The sequence below is a fragment of the Triticum urartu genome, chromosome 6A (assembly GCF_056163025.1).
Source record: "Triticum urartu cultivar PI428250 chromosome 6A, HENAU_Tu73, whole genome shotgun sequence".
In the NCBI taxonomy this organism is placed as follows: Eukaryota; Viridiplantae; Streptophyta; class Magnoliopsida; order Poales; family Poaceae; genus Triticum; species Triticum urartu.
This window is the reverse complement of record NC_141878.1, coordinates 456890676-456912520: the sequence shown is the minus strand read 5'-3', so window position 1 is coordinate 456912520 and position 21845 is coordinate 456890676. Positions and strand designations below refer to the sequence as shown.

Here is a 21845-nt window from a genome sequence, read left to right as displayed (position 1 = left end):
GGACGTATCAGCCATGGCCCATGGGTGAGCGGACCCCCCTTCAGCCCCTTGTGCTCTGTCGGGCCAAAAGATTTGGCCCGTTTCATGTTTTTTTTCCACGGAACGAATTTCCTTTTATCTAGAGAAAACCTGTTTTACAGTTTAGTCCCTCTACTTCATGCATATAAAAACTCAACAACCATGCATCGGTTTAAAACAAACTATATATATATAATGCTTAGAATTTCATCTAGTTTCATAATATCCAACTTTCATGCATGTTTGAAAACTTTAAATTGTTGTTTGCTTTAATTTTCTTAAATTCCATGCTAAAGTGCTTTATTTCATAACTAATTAACCGTAGCTCCGAATTTAACAAAATTTATGTGTGAATGGGGTAGAAAAATGCATAAATTAACATGATGTACTTACTTTGCATGTTTAACAACTCTAAAATTATGTTTAGGGAAGAACAGTAGCTAATTCGAAATATGCATATGAGGATTCTCCGGAATTGTTGTTCTTGTTTCCGGCCTCATTTAAACTTGCTTAAATGTGTAGTTTACTTATGCTTCACCTCTTGCCATGTTTAATAACATTTAATATTGTTGGGTACATAAACGGGAGAGAACTAAATAAGTCATGTGGTGTTTCGTCAATATGCAACTCGTTGCATATTGAGCTCCACTTAACTTGTAGTGTTGTTTGTTGCACTTTGCCATGCCATGCCTCTTTAAACTGGACATGCATCATACTTGATTGTGCATCATGCCATGTTTCTGTGATGGTTGTTTACCATGTTGTTTGTTTCTTTCCGGTGTTGCTTCTTCTTGTTAGTTATGGTAACGTTGCGTTTGTGAGGATCCGTTCGACTACGTCCATTTGTCTACTTCATGGACTCGTTCTTCTTCCTTGCGGGATCTCAGGCAAGATGATCATACCCTTGAAATCACTTCTATCTTTGCTTGCTAGTTGTTCGTTCTATCGCTATGTCGTGCTACCTACCACTTGTTATATCATGCCTCCCATATTTCCATGTCAAGCCTCTAACCCACCTTCCTAGCAAACCGTTGTTTGGCTATGTTACCGCTTTTGCTCAGCTCCTCTTATAGCGTTGCTAGTTGCAGGTGAAGTTGAAGTTTGTTCCATGTTGGAACATGGATATGCTGGGATATCATATTATCTCTTATTTTAATTAAAGCATATATATACTTGGTAAAGGGTGGAAGGCTCGGCCTTTTGCCTGGTGTTTTGTTCCACTCTTGCCACCCTAGTTTCCGTCATACTAGTGTTATGTTCCTTGATTTTAATTTCCTTACGCGGTTGAGTGTTATGGGAACCCCTTGAAAGTTCGCTTTGAATAAAACTCCTCCAGCAAGCCCCAACCTTGGTTTAACATTTGCCACATAAGCCTTTTCCCTTGGGTTTCGCGGACTCAAGGGTCATCTTTATTTTGAACCCTTGGGCCAGTGCTCCTCTGAGTGTTGGTCCAAACTAGAGTACCGTACGCTCCTATCGGGATTTGTCGGCACGGTTTGGTGGTCTTGCTGGTCTTGTTTTACCATTGCCGAAATGTCTTGTACCGGGATTCCGAGACTGATCGGGTCTTTCCAAGAGAAGGAATATCCTTCGTTGACCGTGAGAGCTTGTGATGGGCTAAGTTGGGACACCCCTGCAGGGTATAAACTTTCGAGAGTCGTGCCCGCGATTATGTGGTAGATGGGAATTTTTTAATATCCGGTTGTAGAGAACTTTACACTTAACTTAATTAAAATGCATCAACCACGTGTGTAGATGTGATGTTCTCTTTTCGGCGGAGTCCGGGAAGTGAACGCGGTTCTCGTGCTATGGCTGTGCGTAAGTAGTTTCAGGATCACTTCTTGATCACTTCTAGCTTCTCGATCGTGCGTTGATTCTCTTCTCGCTCTTATTTGCATATGTTAGCCACCATATTTTCTTAGTGCTTGCTGCAGCTCCACCTCATTACCTTATCCTACCCATAAGCTTAAATAGTATTGATCTCGCGGGTGTGAGATTAATGAGTCCTCGTGGCTCAAGGATACTTCCAAACAGTTGCAGGTGTCGATGATCCCAATGCAGGTGACGCAACCGAGCTCAAGTGGGAGCTCGATGAAGATCTTGGTCATTGTTTTGTGTCTTTTCCGGATGATCAGTAGTGGTGCCCAGTTGGGACAATTGGGGATCTAGCATTTGGGGTTGTCTTCTTTTATTTTGGTTCCGTAGATGGACCTTGATTGTACTCTGGATGATGTATGTTTAACTTGTTATTTGTGTGAAGTGGCGATTGTAAGCCAACTCTTTATCCCTTTCTTATTCAGTACAAGGGATTGTGTGAAGATTACCCCTCTTACGACAAAACTACCATGCGGCTATGCCTCTAAGTCGTGCCCCGACATGTGGGAGATATAGCCGCATCGTGGGTGTTACAACAACGTAAATGGCACCTTCACACAAATAACAACTTCTCGCAACCCGACGTGTTAAAGGGGTTTTCAATCCCTTCCGGGGTACGACGCGTCAAGATAGGCAAACAGGCGTGAGGTAAATTTGTAGTAGATTGATAGATCGAACACCAAATAAATAAATAAGAATAAATTGCAACAAGGTATTTTGGGGTTTTTGGTTTAGTAGATCTGAAAATAAAAGCAAGGAAAAAGTAGATCACAAAGGAAAATATATGAGAAATAGACTCGGGGGCCGTAGGTTTCACTATTGGCTTCTCTCGAGAAAAATAGAAAACGGTGGGTGAACTAAGGATGGCAATGGATAGGGTATAGGGCGGGCACAAAAATCCCTTACCCATGCCCATGTTGCTCATGGGCACAAAACCACACCCATACCCATGCCCACAGGCACAAAACACTGCCCATACCCATACCCATCGGGCACCCATCGGGCAGCTCAATAATACATATATTATGCCATCACCAATACAAAATATAACAAAAATAATTAATTATCTCAATTCACAGTTAACAAGCATAAGTAAATAATCTGACTGTGTTCGCAAAACCAATGGTCGAACAATCACACGCAGCAGTAAATATCCCTATTACATGAGTAGCCAATATAGCAGTGCAAAATTATGTAAAACAAAAAAGTACATCTCCAAATCTTGAAAGATGATTTTATTAAATAACAAAAGTGCTTTCTATAGCAGCCGCCAACCAGTAGCTCCAAGTCTTCATTCTTGAGTGATAATTGAAGTAGATTCATCCTTCACATGATACAGATCAAAAGAACATGATTTAATTATGCAACAATAATCTTACAATTTAATAGCAAAATCTTGAAGTGCAAACAACAAGGTTGCAAAAAAATTAGTTACCATCTCTTCTTCATTGTCCTCAAGAACACTTTGAAATGTTGCAAAGAGAGTAGAATTCCAGCCACCTAATGAAATAACCAACAATTAGTATGTAAATAGCAAGGTATTTCGAAAATAAGAATAAGATGCAAGTTCAAACATTGAGTACCTAATAGATCAGCACGAGACCAAGCTTGCATGCACATGAGAGCTTCAGCCACATTAGGAGTAAGTCTACTACGGTATGCACTAAGAACTCTACCACTAGTATTGAATGCACATTCTGAAGCAATGGATGTTATAGGAATAGGCAATATATCACGAGCAAGTTTTTGTAAGGTAGGATACCTGACGCCCCCAACCTTCCACAAATCAATGATGTCCAGGTCTTGTGTTCTAGGCAGAGGAGCTTCTTCCAAATACAATTCCAATTCTGTATGGGACGAAGAAGAAGAAGAAGAAGGTGTAACGACACGATTGGGCATATAAAGATCCAAGAGTTTCATGGCTTCATCCTCTTCTCCAGATGGGATTGAAGTAGCAGAAGCATCCCATGTATCCTCACATTCTACTTTATCGTGGTATTGCTTTACCAAGTCAAACATTAACCCCCTCACTTTCTCTATTTCTTTGGATGCATGATGTCTTCCGTACAGAGGAGGACCATATAGAGCATTGAGAATATGAAGTTTGTACCTTGGATCAAGGACTGTTGCAACTGCCATAAGACCATGTATATCTTTCCAATACTTCTCAAATTTATCCTTCATTTCCTCTGACATTTTTTGTATAAGCTCATTTTCACTTTTACCCCATTTCCTTATGGCCAAACAAATGGTAACTACTTTAGGGAAAAAGAGATTTGTTGTTACATATAGTTCCTGAAAATGACTCAGTGATATCAAAGAAGAGTTTCAACCTATCACACATTTCCTTTGCAAACTTCCAATCATCTTTGGTTGAGCAGCAATCAAATTTCTTTTCACGTGCCTTCAATTTTTCAAATATCTCTATGTATTGTAGGGCAATGCTTATCATAAGGTAAGTTGAATTCCATCTAGTCTTACAGTCAAGATTTAACCTTCTGTTATGCTCCATGTTCAATGTTTTTGCCATATTTTCAAACTTTTCATGCCTTTTAGGCATTGCCGACCAAAATGCAACACTATCACGTACTCTCTCTAAACCTTCCTCTAAGACACTCATTCCATCTTTCCCAATCAGGTTTAATATGCGAGCAGCACAACGCATATGCAGAAACTGGCCATCTAACATAAGAGAGCTAGTATCCAACTTATCTAGCAATATGGTCATAGCTTTCTCATTAGATGTGCAGTTGTCCAATGTGATAGTGGAAATCTTCCTCTCTGGGTGCCACTCAACAAGACACTCATACAAAGCTTCACATATGACCTCAACTGTATGTGGGCATGTCACATAAGCAAACCTGACACCATAAACATAAATAAATCATGAGTGGCTACATAACCATGGTAATAATTTAAATTCTGGAATATTTAGAATTTTACCTTATAAGAAAGCTCTTCAGGTTCCAAGAATCATCTATGTAGTGTGTCGTAACAGCCATGTAACCTCTCTTTTGATAGCATGATGTCCACAAATCTGTAGTGACAGCCACTCGGTGTCTGAAGCTTGCAAAAAAATTCACCATCTTCTCCTTCTGAGTAGAATGCATAGCTACAATGTCATTCCTAATAGTATTTCTGCTCACCATCTTGAACAATTATTGCAAATAAGAACAAAACCTACGAAAACCATGGTGATCCACCATAGATAAAGGGTACTCATGTTCATAGATCATCAGTGCAAGCTCTCTCCTAGCCTTCTCTTGATCAAAAGTGTAATTTTCAACATTTACTTTTCCACCTTCAGCCGATGTCAACTTTAATTTTTGTTGCTTTGGACCCATAGGTACATGCCTAGCAGGACAAGAGGCCAAATGAGCATGCAAATGTTTGGTACCATGTGTACCAAGAGCACTAAGTTTTGTGTGACAATAATTGCATTCAGCTTTGCATACTCCATCAATAAGTTTCTTTTCCATCTCATCCCATACTGCTGATGTGAGCTTCCTCTTACTACCAACTTTGCTTGTTGTACCAGCAGTAGCAATTTGAGATGGAGCACCTTCACATATTGGAGTGGCCTGAGCATCAGATGCTGGGGCACTAGCTGAGTTCACATTTTCAGTGTTTGCCACAGCTGAGACTTGTGCTTCATCTTGAGAAACCTGTAAACTGTACATAATACAAAACAACCAAGTTTCTAAACTGTATAGAAGATAGTCTTCAGTTTTAGTAAAAATGAACCAAGGTACAGAATCTTTAAAATGTAAAAATCGGAAATATTGTGATTGCTAAATAGCAATATTTAAAATGAGAATAACCAGTAACTAATTAACATTCTTTCCACCAAAATCATGCAACAGAAGAATCTTAATTGGAAGTTTATAGATATTAACTAATTAGTCAAACGGGAAAACACAATAGTGCACACACGAATACATACACGTACTGCATACACTAGTATAAGACTATTATTCAGTTTGGCGTACACTAGTATAGGAATCCTTTTCTACTGTTCACGCATGCGCGTACTATTACCTAGAGCAGAAAGCATATAGAGATTATATTAATATGTATATAAGTTATGATCAAGGACTAAGATAATTGTGAGACTCTATTCTGTCGCACCTACCTTGATCGTTGAAGCTAACAGTTTGCTCAAAATACATTTTAGTGGGTGATAGTATGCACTGAAATTCAGTCATGGCATTTTTTTGTCAGTACAGCATGAACTTGATAGAGACTAGCCAAATAAATTTCACTTGGTTTCATCTACTTATATTCTTCAGGGTCACATGAGGCCATGACTGATGTACCATTCACTCATGCCATGCATGATGCATCTGACCATGAAAACTGCAGGTGCAGGTTCGCAAACCGTGCATGGAAATTGATATTTTGCAGTCTGTTTAAGGAATCCGACAGTGTCCGGTCCAAGAATGAGAATTATGTGTTTTCTTAATAGTGACTTGAATCTAAAATCATACAAGTATGTTTGTAGTTCAGCCATGCTTTGCGTATTCAATTTCTTTTATTTTTAACAAGAATACAAACAACCAAGTTTCTGAAATGTATAGAAGATAGTTTTCAGTTTCAGTAAAAATTGAAATATTGTGATCCCTAAATAGCAATATTTAAAATCAGAGTTACCAGTAACTACTTAGCATTCTTCGCACCAAAAACATGCAATAGAAGAATCTTAAGTGGAAGCTTATAGATATTAACTTCTTAATTAAACGGGCAAACACAATAGTACACACACGAATACATCCATGTAGTGCGTACACTAGTATAGGAATATCCATTAGTTTGACGTACACTAGTACTGAACAAGAACTCATTCTATAAACACTAGTACTGAATCAGTTCATACTCATTTTGTATGAATAGGTAAGATTCATACCCTAAACGTCGGCAGTTTTGCCTGGTCATCGGAGCGGTCCTGCTCCCTGCCATATGGTACTGGCTCGCGGCCCACCTCGTCGCTGTGGCCTACCTCGCCTTCGCCGCAGCCCCATGCAGGGATGGTCACCACGGACGGCGACTTAGATGGCTCATCGCTGGGAGCCTGGGACAGATGGAGATTTCGGAGAAAAAGGGAAGGTTCTGGGAGGACGCCCAGGAGAAGAGGAGACGAGGACGTCAATTTGTCAACGATTCTATGGGAAAAAATCATGTTGTAGCATATACTCGGGGCTGGTAGAGTAATTTACGGCAGACTAATTTCCTTTTCCTTTATTTTTGATCTGATTTCCTTATACTCTTTAGATAACAAATGTGATTACGTGGCTACAAGGAAAGAATTAATGGGGCAGGGAGGAAAGGTTGTCAGACTATCGGGTCGGGTTTGGGTATACTCGCGGGTAAAGAATTATGCCCATGCCCTACCCACGATTAATCGGGTCGGGCTCGGGCGCTGCCCATGGGCACAAAACCATGCCCATACCCTGCCCATTCGGGTCGGGTACCCACGGGTACCCATGCCCATGGGTAAAATTGCCATCCTTAGGGTGAACAAATTACTGTTGGGCAATTGAAAAAACTTCAAATACTCATGACGATATCCAGGCAATGATCATTACATAGGCATCACGTCCAAAATTAGTATATCGACTTCTGCCTGCATCTACTACTATTACTCCACACATCGACCGCTATCCAGCATGCATCTAGTGTATTAGGTTCATGGAGAAACGGAGTAATGCAATAAGAACGATGACATGATGTTAGACAAGATCTATCTATGTAGAGATAGACCCCAGCGTTTTATCCTTTGTAATCTGAAAATATTAAAACAGCAAGGTAACTAATGATAAAAGTGAGCGTAAACGGTATTGCAATGCGTTGAAACAAGGCCTAGGGTTCATACTTTCGCTAGTGCAAGTTCCCTCAACAATAATCACATAATTGTATCATATAACTATCCCTCAACATGCAACAATGAGTCACTCCAAAGTCACTAATAGCGGAGAACGAACGAAGAGATTATGGTAGCGTACGAAACCACCTCAAAGTTATTCTTTCCAATCAATCCGTTCGGCTATTCCTATAAGTGTCACAAATAGCCCTAGAGTTTGTAATAGAATAACACCTTAAGACACAAATCAACCAAAACCCTAATGTCACCTAGATACTCCAATGTCACCTCAAGTATCCGTGGGTATGATTATACGATATACATCACACAATCTCAAATTCATCTATTCAACCAACAAATAGAACCTCAAAGAGTGCCCCAAAGTTTCTACCAGAGAATCATGACGAAAACATGTGACAACCCCTATGCATAGGTTCATGGGCGGAACCCGCAAGTTGATCACCAAAACAAACATCAATTGAATCACGTGGTATCCCATCGTCACCACAGATACGCACGACAAGACATACATCAAGTGTTCTCAAATCTTTAAAGACTCAATCCGATAAGATAACCTCATAGGGAAAAATCAATCCATTACAAGAGAGTAGAGGGGGAAGAAAACATCATAGGATCCAAATATAATAGCAAAGCTCGCGATACATCAAGATCGTATCACCTCAAGAACACGAGAGAGAGAGAGAGATCAAACACATAGCTACTGGTACATACCCTCAGCCCCGAGGGAGAACTACTCCCTCCTCGTCATGGAGAGCACCGGGATGATGAAGATGGCGACCGGAGAGGGATTCCCCCTCCGGCAGGGTGCCGGAATGGGTCTAGACTGGCTTTCGGTGTCTACAGAGGCTTCTGGCGGTGGAACTCCCGATCTATTGTGCTCTCAGATAGTTTTAGGGTACGTGGGTATATATGGGTGAAAGAGATACGCCAGGGGAGCCATGAGGGGCCCACGAGGGTGGAGGGCACGCCCAGGAGGGGTGGGTGTGCCCCCTACCTCGTGGCCTCCTCGAAGCTTCCCTTACGTGCACTTCAAGTCTTCTGGGCTTCTTTCCTTCCGAAAATGGGTTCCGTGAAGTTTCAGGTCAATTGGACTCCGTTTGGTTTTCCTTTTCTTCGAAACCCTAAAACAAGGTAAAAACAGAAACTGGCACTGGGCTCTGGGTTAATGGGTTAGTCCCAAAAATGATATAAAAGTGTATAATAAAGCCCATAAACATCCAAAACAGTAGATAATATAGCATGGAGCAATCAAAAATTATAGATACGTTGGAGACGTATCAGTAACGCAGGAGCTCGCATGCCATGAGCAGCACGGCCTGCATGTCTGTGGGTGGCCGACGAGCCGGCCGGAGCCAGCGACGGGGTGGCAGTGCGGCCGCCCCGCCGCACGGAGGGGTGCAGTGAGGAGGCCTGCTACTTGTTTGCCGCCGGGCCGGTGGTAGCATTGGCAACAGGGGACGGAGAACGATGGGGAGGCCCGCCGACAGGGGCCGTCTGAGCAACACGGGCGGCAAGGGCGGCCCGGCGCTCGGCGCGGGCTCGGCGCATGTCCTACATGAGTGTGGTGAAGCGAAGGGATGCGGATCAGCGGAAGGAAAGTTTCAGTGCACCCCTACCCGGCGCGCCAAATGCCGGATTTTGGGTTCCGGCAAAACCCTTGAGGTTCGAACACTGGGGTGCGCACGAAGATCTTTCCCCCTCTAGCTCTCGCCCTCACCACAATCTCAAGTCTTGCGCGTCGAACTCGTAGAACAAAGGGACACAAGATTTATACTGGTTTGGGCCACCGTTGCGGTGTAATACCCTAGTCTAGAGTGGTGTGGTGGATTGCCTCATGGGCTCAGGATGAACAGTTACAGGGGGAAGAACGGCCTCCTGAGGAGAGGTGTTCTTGTGCTTGGCGAGGTTGTGTGGTGTCTGGTAGTCTGAATGATCCTCCCTCTTTACTAAGGTGGTGGCTAGTCCTATTTATAGAGGCCCTTGTCCTCTTCCCAAATATTGAGCAGGAAGGGATCCCACAACGGCCAAGTTTGAAGGGGGACAACTAGTACAAGTTATCCTGACAAAAGTAGTCTTCGCCTGTGATACGTCTCCAACGTATCTATTATTTTTGATTGTTCCATGCTATTATATTATCTGTTTTGGATGTTAATGGGCTTATTTATACACTTGTATATTATTTTTGAGACTAACCTACTAACCCAAGGCCTAGTGCAAATTGCTGTTTTTTGCCTATTTCAGTGTTTCGCAGAAAAGGATTATCAAACGGAATGAAACCTTCGGGAGAGTTATTTTTGGAACAAATGTGATCCAGAGGACTTGGAGTGGATGTCAAGAAATCAACGAGGAGGCCACGAGGCAGGGAGGCAGGCCTGCCCCCATGGGCGCGCCCCCACCCTCGTCGGCCCCTCGTGGCTCCACCGACCTACTTCTTCCTCCTATATATGTCTACATACCCCGAAAACATCCGAGAGCACCACGAAACCCTATTTCCACCACCGCAACCTTCTGTACCCAAGAGATCCCATCTTGGGGCCTTTTCTGGAGCTCCGCTGGAGGGGGAGTCGATCATAGAGGGCTTCTACATCAACACCATAGCCTCTCTTCAATGATGTGTTAGTAGTTTACTACAGACCTTCGGGTCCATAGTTATTAGCTAGATGGCTTCTTCTCTCTCTTTGGATCTCAATACAATGTTCTCCTCGATCTTCTTGGAGATCTATTTGATGTAGCTCTTTTTGCGGTGTGTTTATTGAGATCCGATGAATTGTGGGTTTATGATCAAGTTTATATATGAACAATATTTGATTCTTCTTTGAAATATTTTACGTATGATTGGTTATCTTTGCAAGTCTTTTCGAATTATCAGTTTGGTTTGGCCTACTAGATTGATCTTTCTTGCAATGGGAGAAGTGCTTAGCTTTGGGTTCAATCTTGCGGTGTCCTTTCCCAGTGACAGCAGGGGCAGCAAGGCACGTATTGTATTGTTGCCATCAAGGATAAAAAGATGGTGTTTATATCATATTGCTTGAGTTTATTCCTCTACATCATGTCATCTTGCCTAATGTGTTACTCTGTTCTTATGAACTTAATACTCTAGATGCATGCTGGATAGCGGTCGATGTGTGGAGTAATAGTAGTAGATGCAGAATCGTTTTGGTCTACTTGTCGCGGACGTGATGCCTATATACATGATCATGCCTAGATATTGTGATAATTATGCACTTTTCTATCAATTGCTCGACAGTAATTTGTTCACCCACCGTAATACTTATGCTATCTTGAGAGAAGCCACAAGTGAAACCTATGGCCCCCGGGTCTATCTTTTATCACATAACTTTTCAATCTATTTTATTTTGCAATCTTTACTTACAATCTATATCATAAAAATGCCAAAAATATTTATCTTATTATTATTATCTCTATCAGATCTCACACTCGTAAGTGAGCGTGAAGGGATTGACAACCCCTTTATCGGGTTGGTTGCAAGGTTCTTATGTGTTTGTGTAGGTACGAGGGTCTTGTGTGTAGTCTCCTACTGGATTGATACATTTGTTCTCAAAAACTGAGGGAAATACTTACGCTACTTTGCTGCATCACCCTTTCCTCTTTAAGGGAAAACCAACACAGTGCTCAAGAGGTAGCAGCCTGCGAAAGGCTCTGGTGGTGACGCCGACTTAGGCTCCACGGTGACCTCCGTACTATCGTCCTGCTGGTCTTGGTCTTGTTGCACCGATATGGTAACCTTTGCTTGATTCCTCGGGACTCCGCGCCTGAGCTTGCCTCTTTAGCACCAAAGAGGAAACGAGGAACTGTGCGCGCTGGCGCCCGCCTGGCCTTGGTCGTCATGGCTTACGTCACGGGGACCTCGCGAGGTCTCTCTTGCCTTGATCTCTCCTCCCCTCGTGAGCCAGCCTGGTGAGGCTGCCCCCGAGGGGGTCTTGCGTCATCCGCCTCACGAGGCTTGGCCCTCGCGAGGGTCTTGAGTGCTTGCTGGTGAAGATGGGCCGCACAGGGCCGCTGGTGGAGCCACGCTGTGGGCCGCAGGCAGGCAAGTCTAGGGACCCCCCGTTCCCAGAACGCCGACAAGCAAGTGATCTTATTTTACACTGCATGTATGCTTCTGTTCTTGATCTGTAATCTAGTGGTGTGGTGAACCTACCCACTACTACACAATGTCATATTCTGCAATGTCTTAACTACGAACAATGTCATATCATTCTACTATTATTTAAACCGTCTCTTCATTTGCCAATATGAAATGGGATAAATTGACATCACACTAACCATTGATACTTATGAGTTCTTGATCTGTAATCCAGTGGTGTCATGAAGCTGCCAACTCCTTCGCAATGTCATTTCCTACCATGTCTTAACCCGAACAATACCATATTGTGTTGATGCTATTTTAAACTGTGTCACTTTATTCGTCAATAAGAAATGTGATGAATTGTCAGCACTGATATTTATATGTGCAAAACCTGTCATATGCCTGCTTGTTTCTCTTTCAGAGTGAGGAGGATATAAGCATCAAACAAGCGCAGTCTCATCAGCTTGCTCAGCTGCTTGCACTGCAGCTCCTGAACAGGGCTAACCTTTCTTGAACTCTATTGAAGTGCTATCGGTTTTATATATTATTGCGTTGGCGTGTTTATTTGCACTGGTGGCGATCTTTGATGCCCAGTGTATGTAATCTGTTGTCTGCTTGTGCTTTATTATCATAGGGCGAACTTTGATACCCAGTGGATGTAATATGCCGTAATTTCTTTATTGTATAGTCTAGGTTTTTTCTTATTCACAATGCTGTAGTTATTTTACTGTATATATATCATTTCTTCGCTCCATGAAAAGTAAACCGGCCAAACCATAAAGTCATGGTACATAATCGGGCCGTCATGCAAATCACTATATATGGGCCGCATCATGGGCCCAGTCATCGTGGTCCGTTAACAAGCCTAAATGTAAACTGGCCCACTAGTAGTTTCGGGCCTTTAATAGGCTGAGTAAACTGCCGGCCCTATTTTTGCAAGAAAATTCAATGGGCTTTTAGTAGGCTGAAAAGTAGGTTGGGCCTGAAACATGCCGAACAGCTCACGGGCTGACAGCAGGCCGAAACAGACCCCGGCCCATGATTGTGCCAATCACATCACGGGTCATTAACATGCCAAAATTGTCTTGGTCCTTGTTTGGCCCAATCAGATTATCGGCTGTGAGTAGGCCGGATGCAAAGCGGGGCAGAGTTAGGCCCAACTATATGGCGGGCTTTTAACAGGCCAAAATAAATATAGGGCCGAAATGTTAAACGGGCCTTTAAAAGGCCGAAACTAATATCAGGTCGTATTAATAAATGGGCCTTTAGCAAATAGAAATCCTAACCGGGCCTCAAGTGGGCCCAAAATCACAACGTCCAGTTGATGGGCCGAATCTGGTATGGGCCATAATTTAGCCAAAGGATCTTAAAGGGCCGGATCTAATATGGGCCGTAATATAGCCCAGAACGTGGTAGGATATTAACAGGCCGGATCTCATATGCGTCCTTATTAGGCCCAGAACGTGGTAGGCTGCTAATGGACCAGATCAAATATGGGCCGACATTTGGCCCAAAACATGGCGGCCTATTAATAGGCCGGCTCACTAGTGTTTTCAAAATCTTGTGGGCCTTTAGCTGGGCCCACCGATTATGATCTGCAAAATCTTGTGGGCCTTTAGTTGGGCCGGCCCATTTAATCTTTATGGGCCACTTTTGGGCCGGTCCACGTGTCAACATATCATAGGCGCATCTCGCCCATTGGATGAGTGACACATGTGCCAACGCGGAGCTGACACGTGGTTCCGTTGTCCAATGAGAATTTTACACGTGGAAAATCGCCATTGGTCGTGGCTGTTAGCGGGTTATCAGATCCAAAACCGGACCCGATAGCTTAACGGCGACCCATTACGGTGGAAGCCACGTGTCATTTACCCTTGACGAAAGCACTTCCATGACGCGCCATTTATCATCATGGAAGTGGACACTTCCGTGATGATAATTTTGGTAATGTCATAGAACACTTCTACGACAGCGCATGTATGACTATCTTAATTCTGTCATAAAATTGTCATGGATGCACATGCATGATAGAAAACGTGACCTACTGTGACAAACACATATCATCACGAAGTGTATTTTTTGTAGTGATATCATGTGTTTTCTCTGGTTACTCCCCCCTCTCTAAATCATGTGGTTATGTTCTCTCGGCCCATGAAATCAGAGTAATTAAGATCTATTAGATGCATGTACTGTATTGATTGTTTGAATGCTATCCGTATAGGGTTCTAGTGATTAATTATTTGTTCTATACAAATGTTTTTTGCTAATAATCCGACTAGGGTTAGTGTGCATGCTAATAATTCATGGCCAGATCTTGAGAATTGATTTTGAATGTCCTACATCTATGTTTCTGCCATTTTTTCTTTTAGATTGGTATGCACACAGATGAGGCTCCGGCCATCGCCACCGCGGGTATAGATCTTGGACCCGACTACATGGCCAGAAGCGGACACACCCCATGGACCTGAGGAACCAGTAGAATCTCCGGCGGACCGCATCAGCGATCTCCCCGACACCATCCAGGGGAAATTGTCTACCTTCTCCCCACCAAGGATGGCTGCCGCACACAAGTCCTCCCATCTCGGTGGCGCACTCAGTGGCGCGCCATGCCTCTTAATCTCGACTTCCCGGAGCAGCCATCATCTCCTCCCACCAGGGCTCCGTTCAACACATCTACATCCCGGCATGCTACCTGTTGGACATACCCTGCATTGTGGCCGCCTCGCTGACATCCCATCAATTTGATAAATTCCTGTAGCTTGAGTTCAACCATTACTATAGCGATAGGTAACCACCAAGAGCTGCATCTGTGCCCACACCATCGATGCCCATCTCATGGTTTTCCTCCTCTCTCCACACCGCCACCTTGACCCGGTGCCATCTAGTAGACAATCTGGTACAAATACTTCAACTGCCATTGCTGAAAAAACTTGTGTTCGTGTTGGTTGATCTATTGGTGGCCTCACTGCACAACAACATCCATGTCGGCATTCTGGGAATAGGGGTCCCAAGACTTGCCTTCCTGCGGCCCATGGCGTGGCTCTGCGAGCGGGCCCGTATGGCCCATCTTCACCAACAAGCATTCAAGACCCTCGCGAGGGGCCAAGCCTTGCGAGGCGGACGACACAAGACCTCCTCAGGAGCGGCCTCACCAGGCTGGCTCGCGAGGGGCGGAGAGATCAAGGCAAGGCAAACCTCACGAGGTTCCAATGACATGAGCCATGACGATCGAGACCAGGCGGGCAACAGCGCGCATAGTGTCCTTGTTTCCTCTCTGGTGCTAAGGAGGCAAGCGCAGACGAAGAGTACCGAGGCGTCAAGCAAAGGTTTGAAGGAAATATGCCCTAGAGGCAATAATAAAGTTCTTATTTATTTCCTTATATCATGATAAATGTTTATTATTCATGCTAGAATTGTATTAACCGGAAACATAATACATGTGTGAATACATAGACAAACAGAGAGTCACTAGTATGCCTCTACTTGACTAGCTCGTTGATCAAAGATGGCTATGTTTCCTAACCATAGACATGAGTTGTCATTTGATTAACAGGATCAAAGATGGCTAATGCACATCACTTAAGCCTTGCAAGCATTGCAACTAATGAGTTAGTTGCAGGATGATGTATTATGGAATGAGTAAAGAGACTTGCCGGTAATGAGATTGAACTAGGTATTGAGATATCGACGATCGAATCTCGGGCAAGTAACATACCGATGACAAAGGGAACAACGTATGTTGTTATGCGGTCTGACTGATAAAGATCTTCGTAGAATATGTGGGAGCCAATATGAGCATCCAGGTTCCGCTATTGGTTATTGACCGGAGACGTGTCTCGGTCATGTCTACATTATTCTTGAACCCGTAGGGTCCGCACGCTTAAGGTTTCGATGATAGTTATATTATGAGTTTATGAATTTTGATGTACCGAAGGAGTTCGGAGTCCCGGATGAGATCGGGGACATGACGAGGTGTCTCGAAATGGTCGAGACGTAAAGATCGATATATTGGACGACTATATTCGGACATCGGAAAGGTTCCGAGTGATTCGGGTATTTTTCGGAGAACCGGAGAGTTACAGGAATTCGCCGGGGAGTATATGGGCCTTATTGGGCCATACGGGAATAGAGGAGAGAGGCCAAAAGGAAGGAGGCGCGCGCGCCCCCTCTGGTTCGAATTGGACAAGGGGTGCAGCCCACTTTTCCTTGTTCCTCTCCCCCTCTTTCCTTCTCTCCTACTCCAACAAGGGAAGGAGGAGTCCTACTCCCGGTGGGAGTAGGACTCCCCCCTTGGCGCGCCCTCCTCCTAGGCCGGCCACCTTCCCCCCTTGCTCCTTTATATACGGGGGCAGGGGGGCACCCCAAAGACACAACAATTGATCATTGATCTCTTAGCCATGTGCGATGCCCCCCTCCACCATAATCTTCGATAATATTGTAGCGGTGCTTAGGCGAAACCCTACGACGGTAGAACATCAAGATCGTCAGCACGCCGTTGTGCTGACGGAACTCTTCCCCGACATTCTGCTGGATCGGAGTTCAGGGATCGTCATTGAGCTGAACGTGTGCTAGAACTCGAAGGTGTCGTAGTTTCGGTGCTTGATTGGTCGGGCCGTGAAGACGTACGACTACATCAACCGCGTTGTGCTAACGCTTCCGCTTTCGGTCTACGAGGGTACGTAGACAACACTCTCCTCTCTCGTTGCTATGCATCACCATGATCTTGCGTGTGCGTAGAATTTTTTTGAAATTACTACGTTCCCCAACAGTGGCATCAGAGCCAGGTTTTATGCGTTGATGTAATATGCACGAGTAGAACACAAGTGAGTTGTGGGTGATATAAGTCATACTGCTTACCAGCATGTCACACTTTGGTTCGGCGGTATTGTTGGATGAAGCGGCCCGGACCGACATTACGCGTACGCTTACGCGAGACTGGTTCTACTGACGTGCTTTGCACATAGGTGGCTGGCAGGTGTCAGTTTCTCCAACTTTAGTTAAACCGAGTGTGGCTATGCCCGGTCCTTGCGAAGGTTAAAACAACACCAACTTGACAAACTATCATTGTGGTTTTGATGCGTAGGTAAGAACGGTTCTTGCTAAGCCCGTAGCAGCCACGTAAAATTTGCAACAACAGAGTAGAGGACGTCTAACTTGTTTTTGCAGGGCATGTTGTGATGTGATATGGTCAAGACATGATGCTAAATTTTATTGTATGAGATGATCATGTTTTGTAACCGAGTTATCGGTAACTGGCAGGAGCCATATGGTTGTCGCTTTATTGTATGCAATGCAATCGCGCTGTAATGCTTTACTTTATCACTAAGAGGTAGCGATAGTCATGGAAGCATAAGATTGGCGAGACGACAACGATGCTACGATGGAGATCAAGGTGTCGCGCTGGTGACGATGGTGATCATAACGGTACTTCAGAGATGGAGATCACAAGTACAAGATGATGATGGCCATATCATATCACTTATATTGATTGCATGTGATGTTTATCTTTTATGCATCTTGTCTTGCTTTGATTGGCGGTAGCATTATAAGATGATCCCTCACTAAATTATCAAAGTATAAGTGTTCTCCCTGAGTATGCACCGTTGCGAAAGTTCTTCGTGCTGAGACACCACGCGATAATCGGGTGTGATAAGCTCTACATTCAAATACAACGGGTGCAAAACAGTTGCACACGCGGAATACTCAGGTTAAACTTGACGACCCTAGCATATAACAGATATGGCCTCGGAACACGGAGACCGAAAGGTCGAGCGTGAATCATATAGTAGATATGATCAACATAGTGATGTTCATCATTGAAACTACTCCATCTCACGTGATGATCGGACATGGTTTAGTTGATTTGGATCACGTGATCACTTAGAGGATTAGAAGGATGTCTATCTAAGTGGGAGTTCTTAAGTAATATGATTAATTGAACTTTAATTTATCATGAACTTAGTCCTGGTAGTATTAGCATATCTATGTTGTAGATCAATTGCTCGCGATATTGCTCCCCGTTTAATTTTTTATATATTCCTAGAGAAAACTATGTTGAAAAATGTTAGTAGCAATGATGCGTATTGGATCCGTGATCTGAGGGTTAACCTCATTGCTGCACAGAAGAATTATGTCCTTGATGCACCGCTAGGTGACAAACCTATTGCAGGAGCAGATGCAGACGTTATGAACGTTTGGCTAGCTCAATATGATGACTACTTGATAGATTAGTGCACCATGCTTAATGGCTTAGAATCGGGACTTCAAAGACGTTTTGAACGTCATGGACCATATGAGATGTTCTAGGAGTTGAAGTTAAACATTTCAAGCAAATACCCGAGTTGAGAGATATGAAGTCTCCAACAAGTTCTATAGCTAAAAGATGGAGGAGAATAGCTCAAGCAGCGAGCATATGCTCAGATTGTCTGGGTACTAAAATCGCTTGAATCAAGTAGGAGTTAATTTACAGATAAGATAGTGATTGACAGAGTTCTCTAGTCACCATCACTAAGTTACTAGAACTTTGTGATGAACTATAGTATGCAAGGGATTACGAAAACGATTCCCGTGCTCTTCGTGATGTTGAAATCGACGAAGGTAGAAATCAAGAAAGAGCATCAAGTGTTGATGATTGACAAGAACACTAGTTTCAAGAAAAGGGCAAAGGGAAAGAAAGGGAACTTCAAGTAGAATGACAAGCAAGTTGTCACTCCCATGAAGAAGCCCAAAGCTGGACCAAAGCCTGAAACTGAGTGCTTCTACTACAAAGGAAATGATCACTGGAAGCGGAAATTCCCTGAATATTTGGTGGATAAGAAAGATGGCAAAGTGAACAAAGGTTATATTTGATATACAGGTTATTGATGTGTGCCTTACTAGTGTTTATAGTAGCCCCTGAGTATTTGATACTTGTTCGGTTGCTAAAATTAGCAACTCGAAACAGGAGTTACAGAATGAACAAAGACTAGTTAAGGGTGAAGTGACGATGTGTGTTGGAATTGGTTCCAAGATTGATATGATCATCATCGCACACTCCCTATACTTTCAGGATTAGTGTTGAATCTAAATAAGTGCTATTTGGTGTTTACGTTGAGCATAAATATGATTTGATCATGTTTATTGCAATATGGTTATTCATTTAAGTTAGAGAACAATAGTTGTTCTATTTACATGAATAGAACCTTCGATGTTCATACACACCAACAAAAATGGTTTGTTGGATCTCGATCGTAGTGATACACATATTCATAATATTCAAGCCAAAAAGATGCAAAGTTAATGATGATAATGCAACTTATTTGTGGCACTGCCATTTAGGTCATATTGGTGTAAAGCGCATGAAGAAAATCCATGCTGATGGGCTTTTGGAATCACTTGATTATGAATCGGTTGATGCTTGCGAACCATGCCTCATGGGCAAGATGACTAAGACTCTGTTCTCTAGAACAATGGAGCGAGCAACAGATTTGTTGGAAATCATACATACTGATGTATGTGGTCCGATGAATATTGAAGCTCACGGCAGGTATCATTATTTTCTGATCTTCACAAATGATTTGAGCAGATATGAGTATATCTACTTGATGAAACAAAAGTCTGAAATATTTGAAAAGTTCATATAATTTTTGAGTGAAGTGGAAAATCATCGTAACAAGAAAATAAAGTTTCTACGATCTGATCGTGCAGGAGAATATTTGAGTTACGAGTTTGGCCTTCAGTTAAAACAATGTGAAATAGTTTCACTACTCACGCCACCCGGAACACCATAGTGTAATGGTGTGTCCGAACATCGTAACCGTACTTTATTAGATATGGTGCGATCTATGATGTCTCTTACCGATCTACCACTATCATTTTGGGTTTATGCATTAGAGACAGCTGCATTCACGTTAAATAGGGACCATCAAAATTCATTGAAACGACACCGTATGAACTATGGTTTGGCAAGAAACCTAAGCTGCCGTTTCTTAAAGTTTGAGGTTGCAATGCTTATGTGAAAAAGTTTCAACCTGGTAAGCTCAAACCCAAATCGGAGAAATGCGTCTTCATAAGATACCCAAAAGAAAATGTTGGGTACACCTTCTATCACAGATCCGAAGGCAAGATATTCATTGGTGAGAATGGATCCTTTCTAGAGAAGGAGTTTCTCTCGAAAGAAATGAGTGGGAGGAAAGTAGAACTTGATGAGGTAACTGTACCTGCTCCCTTATTGGAAAGTAGTTCATCACAGAAATATGTTCCTGTGACTACTACACCAGATCAAGTTGCTACCGAACCTCGTAGGTAAACCAGAGTGAGATCCGCACCAGAGTGGTATGGTAATCCTGTTCTGGAGGTCATGTTACTTGACCATGACGAGCCTATGAACTATGAGGAAGCGATGATGAGCCCGGATTCCGTGAAATGGCTTGAGGCCATGAAATCTGAGATGAGATCCATGTATAAGAACAAAGTATGGACTTTGATTGACTTGCCCAAAGATCAGCAAGCCATTGAGATTAAATGGATCTTAAAGAGGAAGATGGACGATGAGAGTAGTGTTACTATCTACAAAGATAGAATTGTCATGAAAAGGTTTTCGACAAGTTCAAGGTGTTGACTACGATGAGAGTTTCTCACTCGTATCTATGCTTAAGTCTGTCCGAATCATGTTAGCAATTGCCGCATTTTATGAAATCTGGCAAATGGATAAACGAAACTGCATTCCTTAATGGATTTATTAAAGAAGAGTTGTATATGATGCAACCAGAAGGTTTTGTCAATCCTAAAGGTACTAACAAAAATATGCAAGCTCCAGCGATCCATCTATGGACTAGTGCAAGCATCTCAGAGTTGGAATATACGCGTTGATAAGTTGATCAAAGCATATAGTTTTATACAGACTTGCGGTGAAGCCTGTATTTACAAGAAAGTGAGTGGGAGCACTACAGCATTTCTGATAAGCATATGTGAATGACATATTGTTGATCGGAGATAATGTAGAATTATTTTGCAAAGCATAAAGGAATGTTTGAAAGGAGTTTTTCAAAGAAAGACCTCGGTGAAGCTGCTTATATATTGAGCATCAAGATCTATAGAGATAGATCAAGACGCTTGATAAGTTTTTCAATGAGTACATACCTTGACAAGATTTTGAAGTAGTTCAAAATGGAACAGTCAAAGAAGGAGTTCTTGCCTGTGTTACAAGGTGTGAAGTTGAGTAAGACTCAAAACTCGACCACGGCAGAAGATAGAGAGAGAATGTAAGTCATTCCCTATGCCTCAGCCATAGGTTCTATAAAGTATGCCATGATGTGTACCAGACCTATTGTATACCCTGCCCTGAGTTTGGCAAAGGAGTACAATAGTGATCTAGGAGTAGATCACTGTACATTGGTCAAAATTATCCTTAGTGGAATAAGGATATGTTTCTCGATTATGGAAGTGACAAAAGGTTCGTCGTAAAGGGTTACGTCGATGCAAATTTTGACACTGATCTAGATGACTCTAAATCTCAATCTGGATACATATTGAAAGTGGGAGCAATTAGCTAGAGTAGCTCTGTGCATAGCATTGTTGACATAGAAATTTGCAAAATACTTACGGATCTGAATGTGGCAGACCCGTTGACTAAACTTCTCTCACAAGCAAAACATGATCACACCTCAGTACTCTTTGGGTGTTAATCAAATAGCGATGTGAACTAGATTATTGACTCTAGTAAACCCTTTGGGTGTTGGTCACATGTCGATGTGAACTATGGGTGTTAATCACTTGGTGATGTGAACTATTGGTATTAAATCACATGGCGATGTAACCTAGATTATTGACTCTAGTGCAAGTGGGAGACTGAAGGAAATATGCCCTAGAGGCAATAATAAAGTTATTATTTATTTCCTTGTATCATGATAAATGTTTATCATTCATGCTAGAATTGTACTAACCAGAAACATAATACATGTGTGAATACATAGAGAAACAGAGAGTCACTAGTAGGCCTCTACT

At 42.8% G+C, this 21845-nt stretch overlaps 1 protein-coding gene across 1 annotated transcript; it reads right to left on the bottom strand.

Annotated features, from left to right (window-relative positions):
- Positions 1–3184: 3184 nt before the first annotated feature.
- On the bottom strand, positions 3185–5420 carry LOC147965686 (zinc finger BED domain-containing protein RICESLEEPER 3-like). The gene is made up of 4 exons (XM_087526882.1): positions 4837–5420; positions 3477–4754; positions 3329–3393; positions 3185–3217 (listed from the first exon to the last, which is right to left on the bottom strand). The coding sequence occupies exons 2-4, from the start codon at positions 4087–4089 to the stop codon at positions 3185–3187; spliced, it is 711 nt and encodes a 236-aa protein (XP_087383008.1). The 5' UTR covers positions 4090–4754; positions 4837–5420.
- Positions 5421–21845: the final 16425 nt, after the last annotated feature.

Excerpts from the sequence above, each read along its gene's own strand:
- LOC147965686 (XM_087526882.1), bottom strand. The coding sequence starts at position 4,089 with ATGTCAGAGGAAATGAAGGATAAATTTGAGAAGTATTGGAAAGATATA. Across the intron at positions 3,394-3,476 it reads GTCTCGTGCTGATCTATTAG|GTGGCTGGAATTCTACTCTC; the intron begins GTACTCAATGTT and ends TTATTTCATTAG. Across the intron at positions 3,218-3,328 it reads AGGACAATGAAGAAGAGATG|GATGAATCTACTTCAATTAT; the intron begins GTAACTAATTTT and ends TATCATGTGAAG.